The sequence below is a fragment of the Aquila chrysaetos genome, chromosome 20 (assembly GCF_900496995.4).
Source record: "Aquila chrysaetos chrysaetos chromosome 20, bAquChr1.4, whole genome shotgun sequence".
In the NCBI taxonomy this organism is placed as follows: Eukaryota; Metazoa; Chordata; class Aves; order Accipitriformes; family Accipitridae; genus Aquila; species Aquila chrysaetos.
Window position 1 is genome coordinate 4229313 of NC_044023.1, and position 14652 is coordinate 4243964.

General features: G+C 46.6%; 1 protein-coding gene and 1 non-coding gene across 6 annotated transcripts in view; both read right to left on the reverse strand.

The window, feature by feature from the left end:
- Positions 1-9375, reverse strand: part of IARS1 (isoleucyl-tRNA synthetase 1) — a 113602-nt gene extending 104227 nt beyond the window's left edge. The window contains exons 1-5 of one of the 5 annotated variants that reach the window (XM_029996145.2): positions 9273-9375; positions 6611-6701; positions 3794-3913; positions 3104-3260; positions 2499-2618 (exon numbers count right to left, since the gene is read on the reverse strand). In XM_029996145.2, the coding sequence (XP_029852005.1) occupies positions 2499-2618; positions 3104-3260; positions 3794-3912 (396 nt within the window). In that variant the 5' untranslated portion in view covers position 3913; positions 6611-6701; positions 9273-9375. Of the gene's footprint in view, positions 1-2498; positions 2619-3103; positions 3261-3793; positions 3914-6606; positions 6702-8190; positions 8248-8398; positions 8453-9272 lie in introns of those variants that run through there. The other 4 variants (XM_029996144.2, XM_041118867.1, XM_029996148.2 and 1 more) reach the window with 4 other exon arrangements.
- LOC115333453 lies at positions 5896-6030 on the reverse strand. Its single transcript, XR_003920802.1, has one exon. It is a non-coding gene; the product is annotated as a small nucleolar RNA SNORA84 (small nucleolar RNA).
- Positions 9376-14652: the final 5277 nt, after the last annotated feature.

Here is a 14652-nt window from a genome sequence, read left to right on the forward strand (position 1 = left end):
TATATGAAAACATGATGTAATTCGAAGACAAAGAAATGCTGAAAGAAATTGATATGTCACAAGAAGTTATCAAAACTATTTCAGGCCAACTGCCACCTTTGACTTCCCAAAGCTATGACAGGGCTGCCAAAGACCACAAGACTGACAGGTGTTAGTCCCTGTCTCAGGACAGATTATGGTCACGTCCATTGGCACAGGATATGAAAACTAAGGAGGAATAAGCTAGCTATGGGATTCACTTGGACAAGTGGTACTCTCTTGCTAATTTCACAGCTATCGGAAGCCCTAGCTCTGGAAATAACCAAGCCCAAGACACCTGTCCTGATACTGTTAGACACAGACCATACTGAACATCAAACTAGTAAAGTGAAAACAAAGCAAATTAATTCTCTCACCTCTATATTTTCACATAACACTGGAGCTCCTGAAATATATGTTTTGATTCTGACCTTTAAGCCACCCTGACATTCCACTATTAAGATCCAAAGCCTAGGACTGATTAGTACAAGGATCCATGAAGTTGGAGTATTATGTTTGGTCTCAACACTGAAGGATCTTATACATCCAAGGAAACTTTTATATTTTTTCGTAAGGTTCAAACATTTGCTAGCCACTACAGACAGAAAATAAACACTATCTCCAATAGGAATGTTTGGAATTCCTCTCCTAGCACCATCCCAAAATATTTTAATTTATTACCAGCCAAATCACAAACAAGATATTTAAACAAATTTCATTGTTTTTCTTAATAATCTAAAATATATGTCTGTGTGTGGAAATACACACATGTACATGCACAAGTTTACGCACAAAACAAAATACAAAATCCATTTATCATCCAAGAGACTAAGTATTTGGACTAATCGGCACTGCAAAAATACCAGTTGCTGAAGACGCAACAAGTTAAAAGGAACAACTATGGAAATCAAAACATGAACCAGAATAAACCTTTTTACTTTTATTTCTAAAAAGCAACAAAGAATCATCGATGATGTTTTTGAAATACAAAATTTCAGAGTACTGATGAATGATTGTGTATTTGAAAAAACAAACTCTGTGCTTTTCATCCAGCCACTCGCTTAGATTTAGGCCACAGCTATTCTAACAAAGGCAGCTGTAGTTTCTTCAGATACTGGCCATAACTTCAAAGCACTCCCAAGAGCAAGAGGCAAGTGATACTCAAATAAGAAATTGCTATTTCAATCAAAAGGAATATAGCAGGACTAGAGAACATACAGAGGATTGTGATGAGGTAGAACAGCTTCTGCATGAGGAAAAGCTAAAGAATTATGACTATTCTGCCTAGAAAAAGAAACAAATGATGGTGAAGATCAAGATTTACTGGAAACCATATTATAGAAGAACTACGGTTCTTCAGACTGCATATAGGAATGCCTTGATACAGACTGTTTAGAGGCCATCAGTATATCTAGATTCAAAATGTAGCTAGATAAATTCATGAGGGAAAAAATCCGTTAGGGTTTATAAACTAGGGAGAAAAAAATTTAAAACTCTTTGGTCTAGGAAGGCTTTGTGCCACAAAAGCTGAAAAAATATGAGCTGTTCTTCCATTCTTCCTTTGGCACTTGCTATTGCATGCTCTCACTGTAATATAGTGGCACAACTAGGAAAGCACCTGGGCAACTCCTTAGCTCCAGAAAGCCACAGAAAAGAGTCATCACTTCACAGACATATCAGACTGACACCAAATAAAATAATGGGCTAGATGTACTTTATTCCAGCCACACTGCTAAAGACAAAAATAAGGAGCATCAGGTGCTATGCACAGGATGAATATTATTCAGAGCTAGAAGAAAAACTGTGCATCTCTTGAGAAAACACCTAACCCATCTACTTGGAACAGCTCTCCAACCTCAAGAGTCTGCACAGACCAATGCTCTCTCTATCACTTTATTTACGGGATGCAAAGTTTAGACCAATATTCTCTTGGAAGACTGAGGGTTTACCCACACCTATTCTGACACAAAATCAGATGCTGGAACTCCTGCTGTTCCAAAAATACAAGCTATGGTCCTACACTCTGGCAATGAAAAGACTGAAAAGGGCGGGGGGGCAGGGAGCAAAAAAGCATGGAGTTGATGTGCATTTCCTTTATTGATTCCATTTGAAAACCAAAGTCAGATCTTACTTTGACTTTTCCATACAAGAGAAGACACAAAGAAAGAGATAACTTGTTCAATATATCTATTAGATGTTCAATGTATCTATTATTTGTTCAATATATCTAGTTAGACACTTTGAGCTCCAGGTTACCTTAAAGTAACCTTCTCTTGACATCACAGCAGTATCCCTGTTCTGAGCCACAATGGTGTTCTTTTTGTTCCCCTTTCAGGATCACCTCTGAGAAACACGGTAGCTAAAGACAGGAGATTTATGCACGTAGTCAAATGGAAGGATGAAGTTCATCCCAGCTGAAAAACTTCTCTACACATACAATTTGAAACATACAGCAGAACACATACTGAGTCTTTACTTACCTCCCATTCCTTCGAGTATCTCATCACAATTCCTCTGCACTGGTTGTTGTATTCTTCAATCCCCATCTTCGCCACGTCCTCTGGCCCTTTAATGCCTAAGGTCTTGTCAATCTCATATTCCTGAGAGCATTGAAAACAACCAGACAAAAAACCCACGCTGTCATCAAAAGCTTTTAGGATTTCTCTGGATAGTTTATTTATGTTCTATGCATTCTAATGAGGCTAAAGGGCCTCCTTTATCCTTTTGACATTTCATGAGTATTGCACCTGAACTAAGCAGATATTTCAAAGGATAACCCTGGTGTGATTGTTTCTTTACAATCTTTAGAAAAAGGAAAAAACAAAAACATTTTCTGAGATACATACCAAATAAATACATCTTTCTAGTAACGAACAGAGTGCCTGGAGAAGGGCAGGTGACCAGTAGGAAGCACCTGAAATCACCACACATGTAAAAGCCAGAGCAACACACTGGACAAAGAACTCTATTTCTCTTTCAGCAACAAATCCAGGCATAAAAGCAGTAGAAACGCGATTGCTAAGCAGGCAATAACATGGAAAGAGGAACCAACAGAAGTATCTGTAGGCAGATTTATTACACGTACCACAGGTAAGCCATGGCAATCCCAGCCAAATCTTCTGTCAACATGAAAACCACTCTGATGAGCAAATCTGGTTACTATGTCTTTAATAGTTCCTGCAAGAATATGGCCATAGTGTGGAAGCCCAGTAGCAAATGGAGGGCCATCATAGAAGTTAAACCTACAACACAAGACAATATTCTTAATTAAATCAAAAACTGAGCATCAAATCTTCAAACAGGATAAGTATACCTGTACACTTACGCTTCTTATGTCTTACTAGGACAACATCAATTTCTTCCTTTTCTATCACCAGTCAGCACAGATATCATGTTAGTCCCACTGTCAACTGGAACATTTCAACTCATTCAGTTCCTACTGAATGCCAGTTCTACCAAGATTACTAGTGAAAATACCAGCAAGCTGCTCCACAGCTGGCAGACATAAGAAAGGGTTGTCCTTGCTTACCTGCAGATTTCTTTTATAAACCCACCAAGCAGGAAATTACAGGTTTATTACTACTGTTTGAACACTGTTGATTCTTCACAAATTGAAATATAAACGGTAACTGACACGACAGCAACATTAGCCAAGACTGCTATCTGCAAGGGGAGCAGCTGTTGTTAACAGAACCAAGGTTAAAAAAAAGTAATTACAGCTAAGCCAACCTTGCACTGTCACACACAGTTGCTACAGCTTTTAGCAGATCCTTACCTAGGTCTATTCTTTGATTGCTTTAGGCATTCCCGGAAACAATCAAGGTTTTTCCAGAGCTGCAATATCTTCTCTTCCTCATTTGGAAAAGTTATGTTTTCTGGAACTTGTTGAACCATTCTTTCCCAGCAATGACCAAGCAGAGAAAAGAAAACACATATTGAACAGAAGCGAGAAAAAAAATGACTTCACAAATACAATTTATTGTCTTACAAATCCATATGACCAAACTACCTCTCAGTTTTTCAAAGAGCTTGATTCAGTGTAGACATGAAAGCAAGCACTATATTCTAAAAAAACCCTAACAATTTTGACAGACTAGAATCAAAGTTTTGTAACAAGAAGAAGATTCCCCATTCATTCAGCTATGGTGGTTCTTTTTTATTATGCTTTCATTTTAGTTTCCTATAGAAAACAGTCCAACAGCAAATTATTTTTTTGGTTACAAGTTTGGGTTTGTTTCTTTAGGAAAAGTTTCCAAGTTCAAAATGACCTTTCAGCATCAGTTTATGAACTAGTGAGACTTACTTGAAGTGCAGGAACTAAAACTAGTGAAGAAGAGACTCCTCTTGACTGTACATCTACTCCTACTATTTAAAGTTTTAAACCAGCATTTTTCCATCTAGCTAGGCCATCATTCTCAGATGCTCCTAAAAGCAGCTCGACTTCAGATAGCATAGTTGAAACACATTACAATGAAAGATGAACATGTGGGAAGAATTCAAACAAGCAGATAAGGAAAAAGCTCAAAGACCTCAGCTGTGAATCTTGAAAACCTCTAAATTCCAGAGTACTGGCATAACTACTAGTCTCTTTCTAGTCCCTTTTTTTTTTTTTCCTTCTTCAGTTTTAGAAGTATGTCAGAACTAAGCCACAAGGGACTACTTATTGCTGGCCATTTCCTGAAGGTCTTTTTTTATTTGGTGGGTTTTGGCCACAAGAGCCCAAAGCCATTCTTCAATTCTGGGTAAGTCAATGAAAATCGCTCCAAGCAAACTTATGTACCGGCAACCCAGGGAAGAGAATTCTCAACATCATTAGAAACACCCAACAGAGCTGCCTGGTATTCCAGACCTGCTACAAGAATCACAGGGATCAAATTTCTAGAAAATGCTACAGCAAGCACACTAAGCAAAAGCTCTGCAGAATAAAGATTTTTAAGACAGGAGGTCCATAACAGAAGAAAACTGGTTACAAAGGTTGCAATAGATGAATGCAGAGAAGAAACAGGCTCTCCCACCTCTAACTTCAGTGCTGCTGCTCCTTAGCACTTACACCAGAATGAGCTGAACACTACAATAGCCTTAAGTTTTGCTTAGCATCACGGAATTACAAGCAATGGCACAAGAACTGAGTCTTCTGATTCACTCAGGTTTGTCAAATAGCAACCATAAGCAGCAACAATGCAAACACATGAAGACAATACTTCAAGTTACAGCTGACATGCTGCTTGGTAGCACTGAAGTTCCAAAATAGTTACTTAAATGAAACCCAGAACACCACAGAAATCGCTAGCTCAATGCTTGAACCCATATGAAAAAATGTGCCCCAAAATGAAACCTACTGACAAATTCCACCATTCACACTTTTTGTATTAATGACAAATCATTCTCCCCACTAATAAACCCAAATTATCAAATAAGACAAGAAATTCATTGAGAAACCCACAACATGGTACACAGGCAACACAGCAGCTGGAGGGGAAATCATGAGCTGACAAGGAACACGTGGACATGGCCTGGATATATTCTTAAAAAGGTAATAACCAGTCTTACTTCGCACAGTAAGTTACAGTATACACAACTTGTACAAGAGTTTTCATCATCGTACCTCAAAGCACTCAACAAAGCACTAATTAGGCCATGCCATTTCTCAGTAATTTGATCACAGCCCCAAGATCACAGAGACAATGGAGATGATAGAAGAATTCAGCCTTAAAGCTTATTTCCTACAAGCCTGTTGACTTGAGGACTAAGGATCTGCACATTTTACTTAGATTAAGCTCAGCCTTCTCAATTTAGTCATAACTACAAAGGTTTTGGCAACTGGCCCAGCTGTCAAGTCCCTATAATCTAATAAATTAAATATAGGTTCAAGGTTTGGTCTGTAACTGTGACCGGGCTATGGAAGCTGCTCACATATCACAGACTCCATGCATAAATCACAGTATCACTTTTGGCCCATTTCTACCAACTGAAGCACTGTATGCACAAACCAGTGTCCAGTAACCACAGGGCACAAATTCATACACACTCTCATCAATATTACAAGAGAAGTTTATTATGTCAGAATTAGGAAAAAAAATTACTGATGAGAATTAACATGTAACAGTCACTACAGGTCAGTTTTTTCAAGTTACAAAACAGAATTTTAAACAGATTGACTTAAAAGACAAACCACATTTAAAATCTATCTATGGCTCAACCTCAGTTGAGCAAAAAAGCAAAGACTTCTGTGTTCAGGAAAAGCATCACCAGTTTATAGACAAAAATATGAATAATTCCATATACCTACAGCAAAAAAAGCTCATTACTATAAGCAATCTAGGTATTTTAAATCAGAAAAAAATCAAGGACAACTCATTACTTTGAGCACAGACTGAGTGAAAACAACACAAATGATGTTACAGAAATTGTTATACAAATGCATCTCAAAACAACACTTTTGGACAACGCTCCAAATTTACATACAGATTAGTAAACAGAAGGGATTTTTGTTTTCTTTTTTCTCCATACATTTTATGCTGACAAAAAGTGTTAAAGTTTAAGACAATGCACCACTGGGGAAAAACTTTTTTTTTTTTTTAAGTACACTCACTTTTTCTAAAAGATAATAACATTCAATAGGAAAGGTGTCAAAGTTTGTAGATTGTACTACAGCAGTCTCAAACTTATGCTGGGCTTCTTATCTAGAAGAAAAAAAAATAAATGAGCATTAAAAACATAAAAGGAAGTTAGAATGTGCTTTTTTCAATATTAAGATTTTTTTTTTAAAAGTCGGTACCTAATTTTTCAACAAAAATTCAATAGAAATGCCACTATAAATGAAAGGAACCAATATTTTAGAAGTTCATTGGACTTAACATACATCACATACAGATAGATGATCAAAAGAAAGTGGATTTCAATTACTCATTTTGTTAACCAAGAAAAGATAAAGATAAAGAACCAGCACAAACTAAAAGTATACAAAAACTCTCCTAATTTCAAGGGGCTTATAATCAGTCTCTCTTATCCTTGTTCCAGTCACCTTTTCCCACAAACTATTCTATACAGAGACCGACCTATGCACAAACTTCCCTCCAGAGATGAGGAGGAGCCTCCCTTCTCCATCTACAGATGCCTTCCCCAAAGTTAAACAATGAGCTATTTTACATACACACAGAACTAGGCTCCCCATTTCTGCCTTTTTAGGTACTGAGCTTTGAGGCAAGGCAATTTCTGGGTTAACAATATTCTAAACTGTTCATCTGATAATCAAAAACATCCATTTCTAGAACGGATGGAAACAACCAAGTTTAAAATAAAAGGAAGGATGGATGGGAACAGAACACTAAGCTACAGAACAAACGTTGCTTCTGAAAATCTTGTGCTAATGCCTTACACAGGGAATAAAACTGCAACACTAATCAAAGACCTGAGAATGGGTGAGAAAAAAACCAAACCAACCATGCACACCTATCTTTAAAACCTCATTTAAAACTGAATAATCTCGTCCTACTCTAACTAGCACTTTATATAAACCACGAAATAGTTGGAAATGCAAGAATAAACTTAGGGGAAAAAAAAATTAAAAATTGAACAATCAGTTTTCTTCTCCAAAAGGACATAAAGCTGCCACCCTCACGGTCAGTCTCCCTAACACTGTAATTTGGAAGTGTAATTACTTCAGGAAAGAACTAAAAACATGGTTTTCTTCCCAAAAGTTTTGGGTGTGGTATTAGCATAGAAAATTTGTATTTACACCTTATTCACAGCAGACTGATAATGGCCTGATTATTCCACTGTTCTATTTGATGGGTCACAAAACTGAGGAGTTACTGACTTTTCTTACTGAAAAATATGCCCCAAAGTAAGCAGATCAGAAAACTAAACTTGGAAACTAGGAAGTGACAGTTTCTAATTTCTAAACAGGTAAATGAAATCTACTCAAGCTGAGCTTGATACTTAAGGAAGGGTTAGGGAAAGTGTATCAAAATTAGTTCATCTCAACATATCATTCAAGATGAAACACTACCCAAAATGGACTATAGCCCATCTGTCCGCCAGCAAGGAGTATCTCTTTTTGTGCTGAAAAGCCAATTAAAAAAAAGAGCGCTAAAACAGTGAGCAGACTGATAAATTAATACTATGTTTAGACACAAATTTATTTCATACTACACAAGAACTCAGTGTTACCCTATATCTTATGATGTCTTCAGCAAATTTTTCTGTTGTCTTCACACTACCTTAATTATAAGCGTAAAATTTGTCATTGTACCAAAAAAAAAAAAAAAAAAAGGTTATTTTGAAATAACTTTGAACTATGTATTTCAAAAAAATCAGAAACTACTGTCAGGTGAATTAGCAGACGCTGCTTTACGTGCCAACTAAAATCTGCTATTACCTGACAGTCACTTCCTAAGCACGTCACCAACAAACTGAAAAAATATGCTTTCTTCAGTTTCCAGAAGGCTCCCGGGGCGCGGCAGGGAGCCAACATTTGCTGAACATAGAAATATCAAAACCATCACAGCTACACTAATCAAAAGCGTGCCTTCCTCAAAAATTTCTCCTCTATTAAAAGGATGCTGAAGTGGAATGCTTAAGACATATTACGCATTGCAAGGCACCTTAGATTCTTCGTTCAACTAATTAGTGAAATTAAGCCTTGATAGGTATCGAACTCTGCGAGAAGACTGGTTAGCCTTTCATAAGTACCTATTTTAAGAAGTCACTAAATTCCAGAAAACGCAAAGAATGCGTATAGCACCCAGGGAAGCCCAAGAGTAAAATATCTTAAACATAACGTTGTAGATACGGAATACCTTAGACCCAACGCCTGAGAAGGCGCCAATAACCTCAAAACGGAGCAGCGAAGCAGCCAGCCCGGCGGGTCTCCCGCAGAGCCGGACGTTAACGCGCCGCAGAGCTCCGGGCGGTGACCGGAGAGGCACCAGCCGGGCCACAAACCGCGCCGGCCGACCCGCCGCGGGGCGAGAGCGGGGCAGGCAGCCAGCGGCACCGCCACTGGCACCGGGACGAGCCGCCGGTTTCCTGGGACACCCTACAAAATCGCCGCCCGGCCCCGGCGCCCGCGCGAAGCGTCCCCGAAAACCCGGCAACGGCCGCGGGGCCCCGGCGCCGGCCCTCCCTCAGGCCTCTGAGCGCGACCCCCGCCTCGCTGGCACTGCCCCTGGGCCGGCGGGGGGGGGCTCGGGAGAACAGCCCCGAGGGCTGGGCTGGGCCGGGCCGGGCCGGGTCCCGCCGCCGCCGCTCACCTCAACGCCGCCCGTCCCGCAATGATGCAACCGCGCCCGGGAAAGCATGACAGGAAGCACCGGCGGGCACACCCGGCGGCGGCGGCCAGTCAGCGCGCGGCACACTCAGGGTGCAATAAGGCGGCCTCCCATTGGGCACGCCGCTCTCCTGGAAACGCCAGGTCACGGCGGCGCGGGGCAGACCGGGAAACCCTTCCCGCCCTCCACACCCCGCGCCTGCTCATTGGGCAGGACAGGGCGGGGGCGGGGCCTCCGCGCGGGAGGGGCGGTGGAGGGGGAGGAGCTCCCCCGCCCTGAGGCGGCGGCGGCCGCTGCCCGCCCGGCGGGGCGGGGAGGACGCGGGGAGGGTCGCTACTGCTCCGGTTCTCGGAGCAAAACGTTTCTTTCACAAACGAAAATGGCTTTTTCGGACGTCCGGCGGCTGCCATCGCTGCGTTTGCGCAGAGGGAGGGCAGGGCCGTCGGGTGAGGCGGCTGCCGGCTGAGGGGAAGGAACCTCTCTGTTTGGAGCCCCACAGGCGATGACCCGCTGTGGTATTTCTGGATTTGGGACCCAGAAAGTGAAAACGTTCTCCCTCGGCCGCAGGATTTCCCCTCACCCACGCAAAAAAGAAAAACCTCCAAGATCCTAAAAGTGAAATAAACTTGAACTTTGGAGTTCAGGAGGGGCTTCCAGCAGCGTGCCCCCGGCGCAAGGCCTCTGCTTAGAGTGAAACCCCAGGCAGTTTTGCTGGGATTCCTTCAAATACCTGGATACCAAGCGCGTCTCGAGAGACTCCGCCAAACACACATCTCGGAAGCTTGACCTTACCTCCATTACTCTTAAATATGTCGAGATACCGATTCTTAAGGCTGTAAATACAACAGAAGTCCCCTCCTCCACCGCTGCACTCCAGCTAGGAAAAAAAATGAACTTGTAAATGGGTCCCCATATGTCAAAGGAAACTCAGGAATTTGAAAAAGTATTATTACTGGCTGCCAACCATAGCACTGTGAAATTACAAAACATTTCCTTCCACCAATAGAAAGCACTGAAAACAGCTGTGGAAAGGCTCTTGACAGTGAAAAACGTAAGAGAGTCCAGGGAGGTGATGAAGGGAGACAGGCACTTTTTCTGGGCTGCACATCTGCACACCTGAACCCTTAACCAAAACAGATTGTGGGGGATGAAGTTCAGATCAGTAACACTCTGACCAGTTCAACTGCCTCAGCTGTCTCCATGTAACAATTTTCCATTACTCTTTAAAACTTGTATACTAATAGAAAGGTACGTAATCAACACAAGCTAGCTTGTGATTTTGATTTTCAGGAGTAGATACAAGATCAGCTCACTGGTCTGTACAGGGCAGTGTCTCAGTCTGCGGATGGGGACACATCCAGATGCAAAGTGTGTCACATCAAACGGAATTCTCACCTGCACAAAGCAGCACAAGACTATTCTCTACACAGAATTTCATACGTCACTCTCGGATAGCTAAGAGGAGAACTCAGTCTGCGTCCAACTCAGAGAAACAACACAGAAAATGTGAACTGAGGCCAGACTAAGAAGGACTGACCAACGGGACAGGGAGAGACTGGATGCCTGTGCTTGCCAGAAGAGAGTCTCCAGGATAAACATGATGCAGATTCCTGCCTGTGTGGATCCGGGATGTTCTGTATCCAGGAGGGAAGTTGGAAGTGGCAGAAATCTTTCACCCATATTGCTTTCTAATGCATCCAAAAGCTATGACAAAGCCTGTGATAACTCGGAACTGAAAGGAGGAGGACTTGGATTCTACCACCTGATGCAGCATTTTAACTGAGCATTTTATTTTGTCATGTTTTGGAGTTTCCATTGCTGTTTTTTAAAAGAAAATCTAGTAAGTGTGATTGAAGACAGGTAGGTAAGAGAGGAATAAAACGCAGGAAAGAGTAACTAATTCAGAGATTTTACTCATCTTACGATTGTGGACATTTTCTATACCCACAAAGCTTTCTTCACTATGCAGACAGATGGGTATTACTTTCAGGTAGCCTTGAATTTAATTTAACAGTGGCTTCTGTTAATTTAGTTTGAACTTTTTTCCCCCCACGTAGTGTAAGCTTACATGAAAAAGATCCCAAACGGGTTCAGACCACATCATGAGCTCTTTCTTTATAAACATACACTTTTATCAAATCTGAAAGCACTGCAGCCTCTGTGTTTTCACATTCCTTCAGATTACAGAGGTTGCATTTTTTTAGACAACTATAACTTGTGCCAGCTCCTTCAATGTTGGACTTTAGTTTGTAAAACATATAGGTGATTAGGCCAGTTCACTTTAAAGTGGGATACCATGTGATTTCTGAATGGAATTTAACACACTGCTTAAAAATATGTACTCTTAAGCAATGAAATACGGACAAATGTTGAGAATTTGTTGTTGACAATGTTGACTCTGCAGTTACCACACAACCAGATTTTCACCTTGTTCCCCCCTGTATATTTTGTACTTCTTTGCCCTTCGCTAGTAAGTAATAATAAACTGTAATCTACATTAAAGTCTACTGTCCTTATACATTGACGGCCTTTAATTGAAACCATTTGGGCCACAACACTGAGTTCGTTTTTCATAAACGAAATGACCAGAAAAAGGGGTGAAGAGGGAAGTCACTGCCAGATTTAGTAGTGCAGTAGCCAAAAAAGAACAAAACGGATTTGAAAACCAGGGGAAATCTGCAGCAGAGGGATCAAGGCCCAGCACGAGTAACTGGGACAGCCCCCGAACCAGAATGAACGTCTCTGCTCTAATTTTTCACAAAACACCATTTAAAAAGCACCGATTCATCCGGAAAGGTTAAGGGAAGAAAGAAAACCCCAGAAACCCTCAAGAGGAGACTCCCCTCCTTCTCCCCTCCGGCTAAATGCCAGCTCAAACCTCCTCACGCCCCGGCTCCTCTCTCCGGCCCGGGCCGTGCCTGGGCCTCGGCCAGGCCTCACCGCGGGCCTGGCCGCCCCTCCGCTGGCGTTGTGCCGGTTGTGGCCGCCGGTCAAGCGGTGCCCCCCCCCCCCCCCCCCCCGGAGCGGGGCAGACCGCAGAGAAACCCCACCGGAGCGTGTGGCCTTCCCCGCCCCCGAGGCGTGAGGCGGCCCGCCGGGCCCGTTCTCGCCGACGCGGCCGGGGAAACCTCCTCTCCCCGCGCGTCGAGGGGGGGGAAGGCGCGGTCACCCCTCGCTCAGGCACGGGCACCATTTTGTGGGCTACGAGCGGGAAGATCGCCCTTCCCCCGGGGGGGCCGCCGGCCCCCGTCGGGAGTTAGGGGGGAAGGGGGACAGCAGGCGCTGGTACGGAGCGCCGCGGCTTTCCAGCGCTTGGTCACGGGCCCCAGGCCGCTGCCAGCGGCGCCGACGGCCCGGGGCGCTGCTTTTCCCCCCCCCGGCACCCTCGCCGAGCACCGGCGCTGCCCGCGGCCATTACGCCCGCCCAACTCCAGCGCCGCTCCGCGCCTCACGGGCGCCTTAAGCAGTTTACGTACTGCCACTGCAACGGAGAGAGGGGCAGCCGCGCTTGCGCGGGGCACCGGGCGCAAACGGCGTTCGTGAATAGGGGCTGAACAAAATAACGCTCCCGCAGCGTCGGGCCAAACCAAAACGCGCCGGACGGGGGGACAGATCCCGGGATTAAGCCGGGAGACACTAGCCCGCGGCCCGGCGGGGCTCGTCCCGGCGCGGAGCGCCCGCGCTCGCCGGTCACGGAGGGGAAGGTTTGGCGAGGACAGGCTTTCTCGGGAGCGGCTGTCCTCCCCGCCCCCCCCCCGCGGCGCGGCGGCAGTTGGACCGCGCCGGGCTCTATAAGTAGGGGGTGTGTGGGTGCGCGCCGCCAGTCGGCGCGGGGCGGCGGGCGGTGCCGGTGGTGTGCGGTCCCTGCGGCCTCAGCGCCTTTCCCTCGCTCGCTTCCCCGCCCGGCCTCGTGGGCCTCGCCCCGGGCTGCCGTCCCTCTGGCGGAGCGCTGACAGCCCGGTAGGCGGCCGGCCGGGGAGCAGGCGAGACCATCTCTCCGAGGCGGCGGTTTGGAGCCGGTCAAGCTGCCCCCCAGCCCGCAGCCCTTCAGCCAGGCTATGCGCTGTAAACGGGCTCCGCTCAAGAAAAAAACAGAGCGGATCGTGAAAAGGTAGAGGCGCCCGGGGACGCCGCCAGGGCTCTTTGGGAACCGGCAGCTCGGCGCAGGGGACGAGGGGGAGAAGGCGCAGCGGGGGGAGGCGGCGGCGCTGGACTTGCTCGGCGGGGGTGTCCCGGCGGCGAGGAGCATGTGAGAGCGCCGGGGCCGCGATGCTGCGACGCGCCGAGCTGATGGCGTGCGGCGGGGGAGCGCGGCGGCCCCGCTGGGAGCCCGCCCGCGGCGAAGGGGTGCCGGGGGGCGCGTTCCCGCCGCCGCTGAAGGGCGGCGAGCCCCGGCGGGGCGGCAGCCGGTCGCGCTGGCCCCCCGGGCGGCGGGGGAGACACCCCGGCGTGTCGCGGAAGCTGCTGGGCAGCCGCACGCACAGCCATTACCAGCACTCCCAGCAGCAGCAGCAGCAGCGCTGCCGCGCTTTCCGCCGGTGCCACCGGCCGGCGCGGCCGCGGGTGCTGCTCTCCCTGCGGCCCGTCAACGTCCTGGGCCGGCGGGCGCCGGGTATGCGGGCCCCCCGCAACACCAACCAGTTCCTGATGAGGGAGAAGTACCAGCTCATGCACCTGCGCTCGGACTCGGTGGGTACCGAGAGCGGCGGGTCGGACTGCGAGATGGACCCGCTGGACATGGACTCCTACCTGGGGGTGCTGGAGAACGCCCGCGGGGCGCTGATGGAGTGCGCCGGGGAAGCCGGACCCGCCGCCCGCTCCCCGCCAGCCCCCCGCGGCGCCGGGGGCGATGCGGCCGCGGGGCCCCCGCAGGAGGAGAGCCAGCAGTACTTCCCCTCCGAGGACGATGTGATCGAGAGCGAGCTCTTCATGGAGAGGGACTTCGACGAGTTCTGCAGCAGGATCGCCTGAGCACCCCCCCCCTCCTCCCCGATGGGCGCTGGCACGGACGCGCTGCTCCGGCTTTCCCTGGCCGCTTTGGGGGGGGGGGGGCCGAGAAGAAGCCTGCTGGCCGCAAAGCCTTTCCGCCTCGGGGGGGTGTGGGAGAGGTTTATTTATTTCTCAGCCACCCCTTTGCGTTTTTGTCAGGGGGGCTTGGCTAATTTTATAAATGTGTGTGTGTGTGTAAACGGGGGGAAGCCCCCCACACCTCCCTTGGAAATAAAGCGAACTTTTCTGAAGGCGAGCTCGGAACGCAACGCGCTTTGTTGGGCAGGGGCCGGCGGGGGGGGGGGGCTGCCGGGGCAACCGCTGTGTCCCGTGTTCCCCCCGCCCCGGGGGCGCTGGTGAGACTGGGAGGGAG